At 40.4% G+C, this 16,581-nt stretch overlaps 3 protein-coding genes across 4 annotated transcripts in view; 2 read left to right on the top strand and 1 right to left on the bottom strand.

Annotated features, from left to right (window-relative positions):
* The window catches only part of atg9b (autophagy related 9B), an 11,886-nt gene extending 6,447 nt beyond the window's left edge, over positions 1–5,439 (bottom strand). Inside the window, exons 1-6 of one of the 2 annotated variants that reach the window (XM_035670827.1) lie at positions 4,736–5,439; positions 4,535–4,578; positions 4,165–4,229; positions 3,239–3,409; positions 1,146–1,287; positions 219–967 (exon numbers count right to left, since the gene is read on the bottom strand). In XM_035670827.1, the coding sequence (XP_035526720.1) occupies positions 219–967; positions 1,146–1,287; positions 3,239–3,409; positions 4,165–4,229; positions 4,535–4,578; positions 4,736–4,844 (1,280 nt within the window). In that variant the 5' untranslated portion in view covers positions 4,845–5,439. The remainder of the gene's footprint in view (positions 1–218; positions 968–1,145; positions 1,288–3,238; positions 3,410–4,164; positions 4,230–4,534; positions 4,579–4,735) is intronic. The other variant, XM_035670826.1, reaches the window with a different exon arrangement.
* Positions 5,440–5,680: 241 nt separating this feature from the next.
* On the top strand, positions 5,681–11,554 carry abcb8 (ATP-binding cassette, sub-family B (MDR/TAP), member 8). Its single transcript, XM_035670828.1, has 16 exons — positions 5,681–5,897; positions 6,538–6,868; positions 6,958–7,113; positions 7,544–7,638; positions 7,779–7,884; positions 7,976–8,137; positions 8,994–9,079; positions 9,205–9,302; positions 9,411–9,516; positions 9,634–9,667; positions 9,759–9,895; positions 9,998–10,092; positions 10,179–10,312; positions 10,453–10,600; positions 10,680–10,930; positions 11,128–11,554. The coding sequence occupies exons 1-16, from the start codon at positions 5,794–5,796 to the stop codon at positions 11,209–11,211; spliced, it is 2,127 nt and encodes a 708-aa protein (XP_035526721.1). The 5' UTR covers positions 5,681–5,793; the 3' UTR covers positions 11,212–11,554.
* Positions 11,555–12,779: 1,225 nt separating this feature from the next.
* The window catches only part of cdk5 (cyclin-dependent kinase 5), a 7,379-nt gene continuing 3,577 nt past the window's right edge, over positions 12,780–16,581 (top strand). Inside the window, exons 1-8 of the mRNA XM_035670375.1 lie at positions 12,780–12,989; positions 13,281–13,369; positions 13,468–13,535; positions 13,662–13,722; positions 13,805–13,861; positions 13,985–14,080; positions 14,240–14,314; positions 16,215–16,311. Coding sequence (XP_035526268.1) covers positions 12,953–12,989; positions 13,281–13,369; positions 13,468–13,535; positions 13,662–13,722; positions 13,805–13,861; positions 13,985–14,080; positions 14,240–14,314; positions 16,215–16,311 — 580 coding nt within the window. The 5' untranslated portion in view covers positions 12,780–12,952. The remainder of the gene's footprint in view (positions 12,990–13,280; positions 13,370–13,467; positions 13,536–13,661; positions 13,723–13,804; positions 13,862–13,984; positions 14,081–14,239; positions 14,315–16,214; positions 16,312–16,581) is intronic.

Consider the following 16,581-nt stretch of genomic DNA (forward strand, 5'->3'; position numbering starts at 1 on the left):
GAAAAAACAACTTGAAAGAAGCTAAAACTGAAATGAATGAATTAATAATAAATTGAAAAAACTAATCCATTAAAATCAACTGCAAATCATAATCATTATAGTATAAACTAAAAACATCATAAACAGCAAAAGTAACAATTAAAAAGCACACATTTTCTACACCCCCTGATAGCAATCCTGGACTGGCTACAAGAAATAAAACGGCTGTGAAAGCTCACCTGGTGATAGTAATAACCACCCCCAGCACAGTGATAGCGGTCAGGATGTGCTGCACTGTCAGAACATCCTCGTCGTAGACTGTCAGTGCAATGAGCACAGCCAACACCGAGCCTGAGAAGAAGGCAATGTTCTGAGCCAGCACAGTCAGCAGTGGTGATGTAAAGGAGTTCATGTATTTGGAAGTGGGTTTGTAGCCACGGCCTAAACGTCCGTGCAGCTCATGGTCCAGCTCGTTGAAGTGTCGCAGGTATAAACGACCATACAGTGACCAGCGGCGAGCACCCAGGCTTCCAGGTTCTCTGCGGATCACTTCGGTGTAGCTGAAAAAAGCGTACAGCACCTGCCACACCAGGATGAAGGGACATAGCAGCAAGTTGGCCAAACCCATCAGCAGGATGACCCTACTGAGCTGCTGTGCCAGCTCCAGGCGGTTTCCATTCCGCTTGTACTTGGGGTGCAGGTTCCACTTATTCTGAAACAAAGAGCCAGGACCCCAGAAGAGGATGAGCTCAAAGTTGTACTTGAGGCCCTGGGTGAGGAACACCACATTGCCCAGCAGGGGGAGCTGCAGCTGCACTGGCAGTAGTGATTTGTTTATCATAGCCACCATGTAGTTCTTGAATCGCAGGATGCGGTGATAGATGTCAAGTTCTGTCAGCTCTTTCTTGTGTATGCACATTTGCTGTTCTCGTTGCAGGCTGATGAGCCGGTCCTGGACTTCCTGCCATGTGAAGTTGCATAGTTCATCCTGGTACAAGGAGGCAAGGAGCACAAAGTAAACGGACTAATACTACAGAGACAATGGATGACTCATCATTTTAGGGATGTTTTTTTTTATAAACATAAGCACAAAACAATTGCCACAACACTGATCTGGATGACCTTTTGCTGTATGTAATGATAAGTTCTCCAGGTAGAGCACTTACCATTCTGATCTTCAGGGCTTTGATGTAGAACTGCCTGATCTCCCAGTAGCTCAGGACATTGCAAAAGACTTTAACAAGTCGATAGATCCAGAAGATGGCTGCCATGATGAGAAGGAATATAATCCAGCTGTTCTCTTGGATTCTGAACGGAAAGAAAAAAGCTTTATTCAGACATGGCTGGCTTTATGTATCAATCAAAGTCATGGCTTTTTGTCATTCAGAGATGAGAAACTATGTAATTATTAGTCACAGCTGTATTAAAACATGGAAGGACATTTAGGGTTATGATATTAAAGAAAACAATGCTTATAAAAAACCTGACAAAGTGGTTAAGGGGGAGGCTAATTTGAAATCTGGGATTAAGAATTTCTGTAAAATGACCATAATGGGTATTCAGAGGCACGCATATTGTGTGTCTCCCCCATTGTGTTGTGTTGTCATCTGACTTCAAAACACCGGCTCCGTGTGAAGCACGAATTTATAAATGTTCAGATTATAAAACTATAAAACCCATATGACGCCCCCTCTCCTCTTATGACATTGTAAATGGACCCTTCGTTCAGGTTTTACCTCGTAACACGATCAACAGATGAGAAAATGAGCAACCGTTGCTCTCAGTGTATGTTGCAATCTATCGAACTGACACTTAACTCTTGTTTACAGGTTGTGGGGGAGGCAGCCTGCTTACTTTCTTCTAAAATTAAGGGAACAGTCAAGTGTCACGTGTCAAAACACAGTGCATACAACATACATTAGCCATTGTTGCTGCTCCTTTACATTTCTATACAACGTTATAGCGGGTCACTCTCAGATATAATGAACTAAATATTAGACGGGACAAGCATCTGGCTTTACAGGGGAAATCAGAGAAGGGTATGAGGACAGAGGGTCCAAACTGTGGCACAGGCTGTTCCCGAATTAGAATTCCAAGCGGTTGTACGTCATTGACTTTGATATAAATGACTATCGAGCCACAGTCAGAACCAGGAACAAATTGATGACAGGGCCATTACACTAGCTGAAGAAAACAAGCAGAGGCTAGGCTACATCTTGGAAAAAGGGGGGGGGGTATGTCCCTTGCAAGCAGCTAGTGAGGTGTCATGTGGTTGTCAGCTCGCTGGCCCGGCCAAGTTGTCAGTATTTCGACTTGCCAGTTTTACCTCGCCAGAGCTATCAATTACATTGCCCCGTTCCCCAAATCCAGTCTGAAAACAGTACACAAATACACTCCTCCAAGCATCAGCTGGAGGAGTGTTCCAATTTGAAGCTATCAGTCTCGAAGAGATAGAAATAACATTTCATAGAAAGAGAGGTCACTTGTACTTCAGAGGTCCAGTCTGTATAAAATGTAATAAATAATAAATTCATAAGGTATTTCAATCTGATTAAGCCTTATGCTTTTTGTTAGACCTGTTTTCTAGAATTTTTAATGCTGAGTCACAATCCGCTATTACCACTGGCAATAAGACTTTTCCCCAAACATGAATACTTTTAATTTGGCTTGAATTTGGTAGAAAAGGATAATACACAAATATATAACATTTGGGTCATACTTGGGATAAAGTTGCTTAGTTTGGGAAACGTTTGAGAATAAAAACAAGTAAAGGATACTCAGCTAGTAACCGAGTGCTCCTGGTCTCATACAATATGGACTAACTTGTGATACACCGTATATAATCACTACTTAGAGGGCTGACAGTTAATAAAAGAGCTGAAAGAGTCATTGCCCACCATCACAAATACAAGAACGTTCTCATGATTTTCCTCCGGTGTAAATAAAGAAACCCACGGGGTACAGCTAAATAGGCTACTGTTCCATATTCCGTCCCTGTGAATGTGGCTCTATCATGTCGTCTGAAGCCACATCTGACACAATCCAATAAGAAATTAAGTCTGAAAGTCTGATTGCAACTGTGTTAAGTCCGACAAATTAAATCCCTCTGAAGGCCTGTCTGTAAAAGGGCTCTAATAATACCCAAGACCATGTCTGCTTGTATCTGATCAAACGGGCTAGAGTCACTTTATGTAACAGCGTAGCCTTTTCGATTAATTCTCCTAGACTTTTTGTACGATACTGTGTTAAACACAATTACCTCTGAGTGCACTGCTGGCTGGGTAGGATGGCATCTGGAAGAGTGACCTTGCTCCTGTCCAAGGGGTTGTGGCCCGGTCCGGTATGGTTGACCGCTCGATTGGCAAACAGGACATCATACTCCACACAGTTGACAAGGAACGTCGTGAATGTTACAACAAACAAAAGCTGGCTGTTGGGATGAGATGAAGAATGAAAAAAAGATTAGGCGTCATACTTAATGACAGCAAAAACACAATAAAACCCTAAATAATGACAGTGACAAGGGATATAAACTGTAGTATTGAGATAAGTGATTATATTTATAAGCACCAAGCCACAGATAATGTGCATTAGTTCAGTTAAGACAGATCAATTGCAGTTCCTTTATTAAATATGTCGACAGGCTGAGATTTATCTATTTTTTGGCCTGTCATTATGTTGACACATTTTCTCCACCTAATGCTTTAACCATAAGTCTGTGGCCAGATTCAGACAAACACCAGACCAGCACCCAATAATAGAGGTGGCCAGCTGGCACTGTAGCAGCAAAACATTATCTCACACGACCGGAAAATAAACAATACGCTGCACTGGCAAACTATCCTGCTAATGTGATTAATTAAACAGAAGAAGCCATACAGGAGAGATACTTAATAAGTAATAATAACAATTATAATAATCGCGATAAAGTGAATAGTAAACAAAGCAATTATAATTGAGTTTGTGTTTATGAATTTCATGAGATTCAAGTACAGCTGCAGTTAAAATCCTCTGGTTGAACTTGTTCCCGCTGAGGCTCGAGGCACACTTAACTGTCATAACAAGATGAAAAACTGCCGGTGACATAAACGAGCCCTAACCCTTACTGAAAACAAGCCTCCTGTTACAAACACTTTACTATATTTCATGATGTATTCCAGGTATTTTGCACAATGTCATACTTACACAAGTTCAAAGAACTCTGTCAACATCATACAAGCGAAGCCATTCTTCTGGTGAAAATGATATATGTGGACAGGCTGGTTAAGGGAAATCTGAAATAAAATGAACTTGAAAACATGACTATATACTTGGACAGTCACTAAAGGGACTCTGATGAAGCACAAAGTTAAGCATGAATCCCCTCTGCCCACTGAACCCTGTAATAACAATGGAAAAGTGTGCGACAGTCAAGAAGTAAACATTGTGAAATTCAACGGATTCTAAATATGACTCCTGACATGCATCTTGGTGAGTCTGTGTGTGAGCATGACATGAAGCCAGTGAGGTTATGCAACAACAATACACTAACTGCACTGAAATATTAAAAGGATATCCTTGTGAAGAAGTTATCCAGGTTCTTGATATGGTGCCATGAGTCTGCAACATAAATGAAAACATTATACAGCGACAGACGTTTACCCAGTTGCATCTTCTTCTTTTTTTTAGCTTATATATCACGTAAAACACTTCCAATGTGCAGTTAGACGATTATAGCAAAATACAATGTATACTTTAGCTGTAGTAACACGTTTACCTTTCAGGCCTTCAGGCACATGCACCAGTAAATCCTCCTCCCCTGGCGGTGAGTCCTCCTCAAAGTCCTCAATCCTCTGATACTCCTGGTAAGCTTCAAAGTTGGCCATTGTGCTTCACATTCTCGAGGTCGCTCCCAACAGACGAGCTACTTGTAGTGAACACCGTGTGGAAGAAGAAAACGAACAAACCCCAATGCAGTCTCTCAACCTCAGTAATTACATTCTGCGAGCTCACAATCTCAGCAGCGGTTCAAATAAAGGGTAACGTTAGCAACGGCTAACGCTAGCCTGCTAAGTCCCTCGTCTAACGGACAGACGCTCGTGTAACGCTACACTACCATGGTAACGTGTTATATACTCGGTACAGCCGCTGACAATCAAGTACACCAATCTTTAACTAATGAATGCTAGTTCCCTCCCTGTGTAATGTTACGGCCGGACTGTTCTGGTGGCTGTGTTAGCCTGTGAATGATTCAGCCTCTAGTGTGGTCCGGGTGACACGGTTTGTTTTGTTCCCGACTTTGTCGGTCCATCTGCTGATCTAGCTCCTCTGTGGTGTTTGTCCCGACAGTCCGGTCCTAAACCCGAGCCAACGTTGAGTTTTAATCACGGTACGTTTGGTCTTCACGTCTGTCTCGAGGGTCCGTTAGCTGGTGTCCAAAAATACCCCCATCCTCCGTGTGTGTCCACTGTTTTTGTCTTTCACAAACAAATGTCAACAAAAACGACACTGACGTCACTTCTGTCACTGGCGCTCCGTCATTTCCGGGTCCCAGTTGTAGTTTTTTGAAGGAAAGCACGTTTTTTTGTCGTGTTTCTGTTGAACAGTGAGGCACAAACCGCCTCACCTTCGTCCTCCTGTGTCCTGTTATGAAATGAGCCAGCTGTCTGTTGTCGCAGCCCGATACTGACAGTACACATGACCTCCTCTGTAGTCACAGAAATGCACTCTGGGTCAGAGTCAACATGGCAGCCTGCAGGTTGCCTGTGGATTATTGCAGAGCTTAACGACTATTTGAATTGAATGAGCTTGTTATCACTGAAATAAGCATTAAACATGTTGCACTTCCTCTGCTGTAGAGCAAGCTTCACTGCTCCAGTGCGGTCATTGCCGTTGTACCCGCGATGCAATAACACTGCAGACTTATGGAAACTTTCACGGTAGGCTAATGTGACCGGTATTTAGTATAGTGAATGACAGCCGATCTGTATCTGCTACGCCATGTGTTAGTTAATCAACACTGACAAGCTTAGCCTACTTTGATTTTATATAAAGAGTAACTGGTTTCCTCTGGTGTTCAGATATAGATACAGTGGGATGCACTTGTGTGTGTACATGGGTTTCTAATCAGAAACAGGTTGACTCATGAATTAGTCAACAGAAAATTAATCAACAATTTTCATGCTTGTCAAGTTGTTTCTTCAGGTGTAAAAAAAACATCAGGCATTTAATGATTTTTTTGGTGATCAATTAATCGTTTCAGCTGCTCCAGCTTCTCATATCACATCCGTGTAAATGTAATAACTTTGGGTTTTGGGCTGAAGAAGCTATTTGAGACTGCCCATGACACACTCCCTTCCTTCCTACTGTGATTTCAATGTAAGATTGAGAGAGAGGATTTATTAATCATGATCAATTGAAAAAACAAAATAATCAGATTAATACTAGTTACAGCCCTAATTCAGATCAATCTAATCTGTTACAGCCTAAAATCCTCATCCTTTGTTACATTAACTTTGTAAGACTTTCATGATAAATTATTGAACTCCTAATTATAGTATTATTCTTCCTCATATCCAGGTGGTACACATCTCCAGGATGTAAAACAAACAGCTCCTCACAGCAGCCTGGAAACGCTGTCAGCCGTCTGTGGAGCCTCACTCAGAGAGCCGTCCGCCAGTCCACCGTCAGAACATCCAAACCCCCGGGAGTGGCTCTGAAGTTCATCCTGGGACCAGCAGTACTCACCGTCTCTGCGCGACTGTTTTGTCACGTAGCCCACTGCGAGGCAGATGTGAATAACAACATCCCGGTGGAAGCTGTAGCCAAAAACCCCGTGCCTGAGTTCAAATGGCATATCCTGTGGGAATTTGTCAAACCTCAGCTGTTTGCTCTCATTGGTGCTGTTGTGGTAAGCTTAAGAGTGTTTCTAGAATAAAATATTTAGGATAGTAACATGTCATTTATGCAACTAAAATGGGTTATTTTCTTCTCTCCCAGCTTGCTTTTGGCGCCGCTATCTTGAATATTCAAATCCCATTGATGCTTGGGGAGCTGGTAAATGTTGTGGCACGTCACCTGAGAGAACAGACTAGGAATTACGTCCAAGACATAAGAGACCCTGCACTGAAATTACTTGGGCTGTATGGTATCCAAGTAAGTACACAGAAAAATCTGCCAGCGCCTCGACTCGAGTACAATCAGCCATTGTTTTTCTGTTATCAAATGGAGATAAATGTCTAAACTATTTCCACAAGGTGTTGTGCTAATTACCATTTAAATTATGTAATTGTAATATAGGGGATAATAACTGGACATTTATTTATCTGTTAATTAACTGAGAATAAATGCAGTGGGTGGACGCTCTGGAATAACTATTATACCATATTTTTATTAAAACTATGTCAGAGAATTACGATACCATCACCTTTGAGGCGTAAGTGTGGTTGAATTGGATAACTGTGGTTCTTTTAATAATTCTGCCCGGTTTGCAGATCTCATTGTTTAAGAAAGTTAATATTTCTTAGAGCTATATCTGCATGTTTTGTTCCTGTGCTGGCCATTAATCAACCCCTCCTTCGTGCAGGGCCTGCTGACGAGCGGCTACATCATCCTGCTCTCGAGGGTGGGGGAGAGAGTGGCAGCAGACATGAGGAAGACCCTTTTCGCATCCTTACTGAGGTACATAATCGCTCAGTGTTAGAGCAAAAGAATGCATGGACAGGACAGGATGCTGTCATTTATATGCTCATGGTCCACTATTAAGCATCTGCAGTCCAACAAGCCCCTTTAACACTGTCAATGTTTTTCTTTTGTCACAGGCAAGATGTGGCTTTTTTTGATGCTAATAAAACTGGGCAGCTTGTGAATCGATTGACTGCTGACATTCAGGAGTTCAAATCATCCTTTAAATTGGTCATCTCTCAGGTATGAAGTGCTGTATTTGTGTTGTAATATAATAAGTAATAAAGCTATATAGTTTTAACTTTCTAATTCCTTTTTTTGTGCATATTTGCAGGGTCTGCGGAGTGTTACACAGACAGTTGGTTGTTTTGTCTCTCTCTATATCATCTCCCCAAAACTCACAGGTTTGACAGTAGTTGTCCTCCCATGTCTCGTGGGAGCGGGGGCTCTCATTGGCTCATTCCTCCGCAAACTGTCCCGTTTGTCTCAGGAACAGGTGATGCAGTGTTATCATTTTGCTCAGAATCTTTGCTACTGCACAATATCTTGTATACAGTTTGAGATTTACGGCCGTGTCACAAGGGGCTGCAAAATCAGAACAGCCATATTTCAAAACAAGCGAATGTGACAGATATACTCTTAACACAATGTAGATCTGTTCTCACGTCTGCCCATAAATGTTAAGATGCAATGTTTCTCTACTATTTCTTCTTGACGCCTGCTCTCATAATTCTTGTGGGCTGACATACAAATAGAAAGATATGTCGATGTCATTTACACTGTAAATAAGCAATAGCTAAAAGTGACAGAAATTTGTGTCCTCCAGGTTGCTGGTGGTTTTCAGAACCAGTCTTTGCACTGCTACTATGAAGCTTAATTATGTTATGCTTTTCAAACTGGTTTGCAGGAACCAGCTGGGGTCCTTGGGTGGATTGTAGGGAGGCCCCAGCAAAAGGAGGAATAGAATATTTAAACTTTTATCAAATTTATGAAGTTGGAACAAGGAAAGAAGAAAAGGAAGGCTGTGATTGATAATTGTAATTTATAATGATTCTAGTTTTAACATTGATTGCAGATGAAGACTTTTTTTTATCTTCAAACCTGAATATATATATTTTTTTTAAACCCAAGACAGGGGTTTTTCAAGACAAAATCCTCTCAAATTAGGGGTCCGTGGTTTAATGAACAGCTATTGTGGGACTCCATGATATGAATGAGTTTGGAACCCACGTGTTATTACAGTGCAAAACTCAAGATAGTCACAATCAGTGTCTTCTTACAGCGTGTACAATCTATGACACAATTAAATTGAAGTTTAATTTGCTGTCTGACATAACTGTGTTTCATTTAAGGTGGCAAAAGCGACAGGAGTGGCAGATGAGGCACTTGGCAATGTGCGGACAGTGAAAGCTTTTGCGATGGAGGAGCGTGAGCTCCAGTAAGTGAGAGTATATTTTGGTATACTCAGTGCCATAGTACCTGTAGAGACACAGTATACTGTATTTTAGAGATATAATGTTATTATGTGTTATGTTTTAATTTTCTAAATCTTTTTTTCTCCAGGTTATATGCATATGAAGTTGACAAATCATGTGAAATAAATGAAAATCTCGGTGCTGGAATAGCAGTTTTTCAAGGAATGTCAAACATTGCCCTGAACTGTGAGCATATTTTACTGTTAACTGATAAACACAATGTTAAGCAGATTGGTGCTGTATCTGACAATATCCAGTACCTTAATGTTTTTATGTTATGTGCTGTTAATACAGGCATTGTCCTAGGAACTATTTTTGCTGGAGGGACTTTAATTTCTAGAAGTGAAATGTCCCCTGGAGACCTCATGTCTTTCCTTGTTGCTTCCCAGACTGTTCAGAGGTAAAAGACACAAGTTGCTCCACAAAGTTTGCTCGTTGTTACCATTTACAGTTAAATGTATTAGTGTAAAAGTAGCTGAAGTTTAAGGTATAACTCCTACATTCTCTTTATGCTCAGATCATTGGCCAGTATCTCTATCCTTTTTGGACAGGTGAGTAAAAATTATGTGACACACATTATATGTACATTTGTAGAAATCTCAGTTACTTCAAAATCAAGCCAATTTCTATTATTTGCTACAGATGGTGAGAGGATTAAGCTCTGGGGCCCGAGTTTTTGAATACCTCGCTTTGAAGCCAACCATTCCACTGTCTGGAGGAGGACGCATCCCGTACCATTCTCTGACAGGAAGAGTGGATTTTATGGACATTTCATTCAGGTTAATTAAAAATAAAAATCGATTTCAATTCAATTTTTGGACATTAACTGAACATAAATATCAGATGATTCTGCGATTGATTTCCTCTTTGTATATTTATAGCTATCCAACAAGACCTGGCCATCAGATCTTGAAGAAGTTCAACTTAACGCTTCCACCTTCTAAAACTGTTGCCATTGTTGGAGAATCTGGAGGAGGTAATTTTTTAGTTTATGCTTGTAAATGTGCGACGTGTAAGCGGTGTGATTGCGAGCCTATAAATGATTGATGCAACACATTTTAGGAAAGTCCACTGTGGCGTCCTTGCTGGAGCGTTTCTATGACCCCATCAGTGGTGTAATCATGCTGGACGGACTTGACATCCGAACACTTGATCTGGCCTGGTTCAGGGGACAAGTCATTGGATTTATCAATCAAGTAAGTATTGTTCATCATTAATGCATTCCACTTTTTTAAAATAGGGTTATAAATAATTTGTCAGTTTAATAAAACTTTTAATTATAAACTTCAATGGCTGTTCCAGTTTTCACAGTATCTCCCACCCTGTGTTTTTGCAGGAGCCAGTTTTGTTCGGATCATCTGTCATGGAGAACATCCGCTTTGGGAAGCCTGAGGCCACAGATGCTGAGGTCATTAATGCAGCCAAGCAAGCCAATGCTCACCGCTTCATTACAGGTTTCCCGGACGGCTACAACACTGTGGTTGGTATGTGCTCTCGTTTAGGTATTTAAATATTAAAATTTGCGTTCCATTTACGTACTAAGCCCCAGATTTTTGAACCCAGGTGAGCGAGGTGTGACGTTATCTGGTGGCCAGAAACAGCGCATCGCCATTGCTCGCGCCTTGATCAAGAACCCTAGCATCTTGGTGCTAGATGAAGCCACCAGCGCCTTGGATGCTGAATCAGAGCGAGTGGTGCAGGAGGCTCTGGACAGGGCCACAAAGGGTCGCACTGTGCTTATCATCGCCCACCGGCTGAGCACCATTCAAGGGGCCGACCTCATCTGCGTCATGAGCAATGGCCGCATCGTGGAGGTGAGTATTCAGAAAAATGGAAGTGCTCTTATCTCCTCCTAAAAGTCTCTGCTAATTTAATCAGACTGTCTTGTAAGTTCAAAGAGACACTGAACAGAATTGACTTCATACAGGTAAATTGGTTCCTTCCATCTCAAAGTACTGTCTGTGTAATATAAGTTTTAAATATATCTAACAGCTTCGTCTTTTCTTTTAAGGCTGGGACTCACTTGGAGCTGCTGAGCAAAGGAGGACTTTATTCTGATCTGATCCGCAGGCAAAGAGCTGAGGGGAAGAAATGAACACAAAACATGTTTATGTAGATCTACAATGAGACTGCGATGAGTAATGGGATTTCTTTTAAATGAATTTTACAGGAAAGGTTTGCCTGAACAGATAAACTATGTAAAACATGTAGTGTAAATTTACTAAATCCCTCCTCGTCTAGTTTTATGACAAACTCAAATTTATGTATGGAAATGTATAAGTGGACCAACTGGATCAGCCTGTGATGAATAACAAACCACACTACTGTACAGTAATCTACCTAAATGGGAATTTCATAACACTGTTTTCTCTTTATCTTGTATAGAATGATAAATTATAATGTGGTAGAAAAAATTATTAAACTTTGTTTCAATGAGAGTGCTGGTATACTTTATTTTTTCCTTTTTTTATGCGTCACAATAGAAAGAATTTCCGTCTTCCATTGTCACAAATAAAAGGTTGAAGAAACTAAACGCTGAACCTAAATAAGGAGCAGTATATGTTTTATGGATAGTGTCTTTTCTTGTATTGATCCTACAGTTAAAACCCTGTAGTTTACTAGTGGATAAAAAAAAAAGCTGAAATGTAATTTACTTTCTGTGCTTCAGTTGCTCCCCACAATCATCCATTCTGTTTAGATGTGACACCTAGGGAGGAACTGCTGTTTTGGCACCATTATAACCTCCCATATACAGGTGACAGCTGTTAACAGTGTATTAAAGCTGGTGCCTACCTCTGGATATACAGTAATCTATTGTGACACAACTGCTGGAAACTACAAACTCTTTACAATCACCTTTCAACCATACAGAAGCTTAAAAAATAGGTGGTGTAGTATAACTTTAATGTCCCTTTTTGATATTTGTTAATTTATCTGAGTGCTGACATAAAGTCACTGGTGAATCTTCCTGCCATTACTATTTATTAATTGTATAATGGGCTCATTTGCTAAATGGAACATGTAAAAATCTAAGATTGGAAATAATGTTTCATCATCACGTCATTAACGAGGCCGATTAGGCTGCCTGTACAAGATAAATCAAAGTACACTAACATACAACCTGACAGCTTCCTGGAAGAATCCATTTGCAGTTTGAGATTAGATTACGAATGACCAATTTAATCAATAGAAACACAGTAAAGATGGTACTTTTCAGATATCATATATCCTACAGTAAGTATACACATCCTTCACATCAGTTATCTTTGACTAAAGCAGGTGGGTCAAGTTGAAGAGTGATCAGTGTTTAGAATCAGAATCAGAGTCAGAATTTTGTTTATTGCCAAGTAGGTTTTTACGCCTACGAGGAATGTGACCTGGTGCATTGGGGCTGCTGGGCATAAAGAGTATACACATATACAAATACAGAATATACAAATATACAATTACTTTCAAAATATAAATAGAGAAAGATAAGAAAGATAAGAAGATAAAGCTGTGCAGAAGACGTGGGTAATGCATACTTTACCATTTACCATTTGTACACAGTGCTTGATGACCAAACCCTCTCATAAAATGTCTTCCAAGAACAGAAAACTGCTTGTGCTGCTTATATGTTTCTGCATCTAGCCAGGCTTTGGTTTCAAGGGTGCTGTAGTTCATCTTTTGGCCCCTAGATGACCAACAAGAGGAGCTTTGCTGCAGAGCGACCAGGAGCACCAAGTGCAGATAGCTTTGAGCTAACGCTAGCAATCATAACACCATTAACCCCCATTTGGGGCTTTAATCAGTCATTGGTTTGATAGCTAGTTCAAGGCTGGCTTCACTGGCCAAACATGCAGAAATATGAAAAGCTTGAAAAAATCGGAGAGGGTAAGTTTCACACGCTTTTTTAAAATAAAGTTAATATTAGCTACCCTGGTTTGCTAAAGTAGCATTCATGTAGTTGCAGTGCTAGCTAACGTTATCTAGACTGAGCTCGGTGTCTGTTAAACAGCGTTAATCCCACAGATAACCAGGTACAAAGCTGTGTTCACGCTTTTTACTTCCACTGGTAGGTTAAGTGCTGTGACAAGATCTGTCAGACGAGTCCTGATATTAACGCTAGCTAATGTTAGCATCTCTGTCCGTTGCCATTCATCAACACGATCACTGTGGTTGTAGGTACGTATGGGACAGTCTTCAAGGCTAAAAACAGAGAAACCCACGAAATTGTGGCCTTGAAGAGGGTCCGGCTGGACGACGACGACGAGGTTTGTTTTTTAACATTACTAATATAACATTTCATCACTTATATTTATAGTATTTAGCATTAGCTAGTGCTAACCAAGCTGGGTGTCATTTCTTTCAGGGGGTGCCAAGTTCTGCTCTGAGAGAAATCTGTCTTCTGAAGGAACTAAAGCATAAAAACATTGTCAGGTCAGTCTGCTGCCCAAACTGGATTTAACCTGTGTGTGGGGACGAGGTTTGTCAGATGAATTGAAATACCAAAAGCAGTTTGCATTTAACCCTGATGGTAACTTAAAGCTGTTCTGTCTTCTGCAGACTACATGATGTTTTGCACAGTGACAAGAAGTTAACCTTGGTTTTTGAATATTGTGATCAGGTGAGATCGAGTCATCCCAAACCTGCTGTGTGTTTTAATGTGTAGCTCCCAAGGCTAATGTGTGTCTCTTATCAACTTAAAGGATTTGAAGAAGTATTTTGACAGCTGCAATGGGGATTTAGATCCTGAAACTGTGAAGGTGAGAGATAAACATCTTGGATTTTACTCAGGACAGCCTACCGGATTTAATACATACTGTATAGATGGCTTGTTTTTTTTGATCGTTATGTCTGTAAACTCACACTTTCTCTCTCCGACGCAGTCATTCATGTACCAGCTGTTGAAAGGCCTCGCTTTCTGTCACAGTCGAAACGTTCTTCATAGAGATCTGAAGCCACAGAACCTCCTCATTAACAGAGTGAGTGTTTAAGTGCATTTGGATTTTGACTTGAAGCCTGGTAAATATACGTTACTGTATGAGATGACGGCTAAACCTGATGCCACGTGGAGGATGTAGTTTATTAGTCTGTGGTAATATCAAATGGGAAGTTTTGGTAACCTGTGTCTGTGTCTACAGAATGGAGAGTTGAAGCTGGCTGACTTCGGTTTGGCTCGAGCCTTTGGCATTCCTGTGAGGTGTTACTCAGCAGAGGTAGGTTGTACTTCATTAACACAGCAGGTGCTAATAACTGACTTCTTCCATCTTTTAAAATGTTTAACCTGGGTGACATTCGCATTGATTTCTGGCACCTTCAAAGAGAAACCAATTCGGAGACTGATATCTGAACACTTTGATTGCCTTTGAGGGATTTTAAATTGGCTAGGCAGAGACATTTCTGCTCTTTAATCCGGACTTTTATAGAAGTTGCTTTACGTCTGTGTAGCCAAGGTAAATAGTCCCAAATCTCTGCTAAAAAATATATTTTCCTAGTTTTAAAATCAAACAATATCTCATCAGCTTTCAGGCTTTGTTTTAGGGCTGGAAGATATGACCTAAAAATCCATATCTCAGTATAAAGTAATCAAATGTGAGTAGTAAGATAGAAACTGGAACAACAAGGGCAAACGCATGGCCTCTACCACAATGTTCCCATGTTTTTTAGGCTGTTAAATTGCCCTTATTATATGTGTGAACAGTCGATAGACTGTGTTTCTCTGAGGCCCTGAAGTTAAGCTGTTAAATCAATGATGGGCGAGAGTGGAACACACAGCAGCATGTGGTTTAAGTGGTATTTTCTTTTTTTTTTTTGCTTTCTGATTCCTTCAGAGAAATGACAGGCGAGTCTCAGATAGGTTTAATGGTTTTTGGTTGGCTGACCTAAGGGCCCGGGGGGGCCAATCTCAAGAGGCGGCACTTGACCCAGGGTGATGCTACTGATCTGAAAATGTAATAAACAGAAAACCTAGTGGGCAACCGAGTTTGAAGCCTTGAGAATTTGTAGTAAGGTCATTGTAAAAGGTCATTTCATTTCCGAGGATGTATTACCCTGAGACTCTTAGCACTGTTTCACAGTGTGTCACAGTACACAGATATACTGCATGTAGTATATGTAGTACATGCAGCTTGAATTAAATACTGTACCTTTAGTTGTTATGATGATAGTATGGGGATTTGGTTTAATTTATTAGCAAGTAAAATCCACAGTGGAGTCCATCAGTGTTCTTACTTTTTCTTAGGCTTTGTAAAAACTACTTATCTGGCAACCCAAAGTTAAAGTGAAGCAGTAACAGAAGTATTATTCACGTGCAAGTTAGTTCCCTGCACTTATTTTGAAATTCTACTCCATAAAACCATTTGTCCACATGAATAGAAAATCTCCCACAACCTGCAGCTGTGTTTCAAACACAGTGCTCCAGGATGTGTTACAAAGCCTTAAAAAGACATTAGAAAATGCTCAGTTTATGTCATCTTTGTGCGTCATTTAAAAAAAAATATATATATATTGTAAATGAAAAAATAATACACTGCAAACTGTCGTGACTCAGTATGTGACGTTTTGAAATTACCTTCGAATCGAGCTTCGCTGTAAAAATGACTTATGAAAAGTTAGTCGTGATTCTGTAGCAGGTGGTCACACAACAAACATCTGCACTGAATTGAACTTTCAAACCTTTGAAGCTGAAACAAGCACTTCCAACTGCTTTCAGTCAGCCCACACATTCACTCTCTGCGAAATAGAACTTTTCTATAGTTTTTCAGTTTATTCTTCTTACTCTGTTCTATCAGTGCACTTCACCAAACGCATTTTCACATAACCTGGAAAAATGTCTATAAAACACTCGACACTTGACAAAGCAGCAGTTTGTTAGAATGTCAGGAAGCTGTAATGGGAACCAGATGGCTGATGTAAGCTGACTGTTTAGTGTTAGTGACAGTGCTGCCAAATCCCTTTCTTTGTAAAAAAAAAAAAAATACCCATCAGTCTCAGTACAAAATAACACCCGCCCCGGAGAGTGACCATTATGCTGAATGCCTGAACAGTTGTGGTGACACCAGTTTGGCTGTGATAATTGGTCTAATTGTTAAACATAACCCTGTGATTTGTATGTAGGTGGTGACATTGTGGTACCGGCCTCCAGATGTGCTGTTTGGTGCTAAACTTTATTCTACCTCAATTGACATGTGGTCTGCTGGATGCATATTTGCAGGTTTGTGTGTGATTTGATGTAATCACATTGTTTGAGATTGTTCTGGTACTTAATGTGACTATAGGATACTGTTGACACTAATCATAAGAAATTTAGTAGAAGGCGTTTGAAGTCACTACAGTGGTTAAACATTGCTCACGAGGTTCAGTATCTTGCAAGTCATCTTTACAAATGTCTGAATACCCCCACACCTGGCTATTTACTGGAGTTTGAGTGTAGTAACAACATAGGTATAAACTATACTACACATATTAAAAATCAAATATATGG

Source organism: Morone saxatilis, unplaced genomic scaffold (genome assembly GCF_004916995.1).
Source record: "Morone saxatilis isolate NCDOM2014 unplaced genomic scaffold, NCSU_SB_2.0 Contig23, whole genome shotgun sequence".
NCBI lineage: Eukaryota > Metazoa > Chordata > Actinopteri > Moronidae > Morone > Morone saxatilis.

Bases quoted from the DNA above. Each gene is read 5' to 3' on its own strand.
- abcb8 (XM_035670828.1), top strand. From the start codon at position 5,794: ATGTTGCACTTCCTCTGCTGTAGAGCAAGCTTCACTGCTCCAGTGCGG. The intron at 7,114-7,543 runs GTAAGTACACAG...TCCTTCGTGCAG, and splicing joins TTGGGCTGTATGGTATCCAA to GGCCTGCTGACGAGCGGCTA. The intron at 9,668-9,758 runs GTGAGTAAAAAT...TATTTGCTACAG, and splicing joins TCTCTATCCTTTTTGGACAG to ATGGTGAGAGGATTAAGCTC.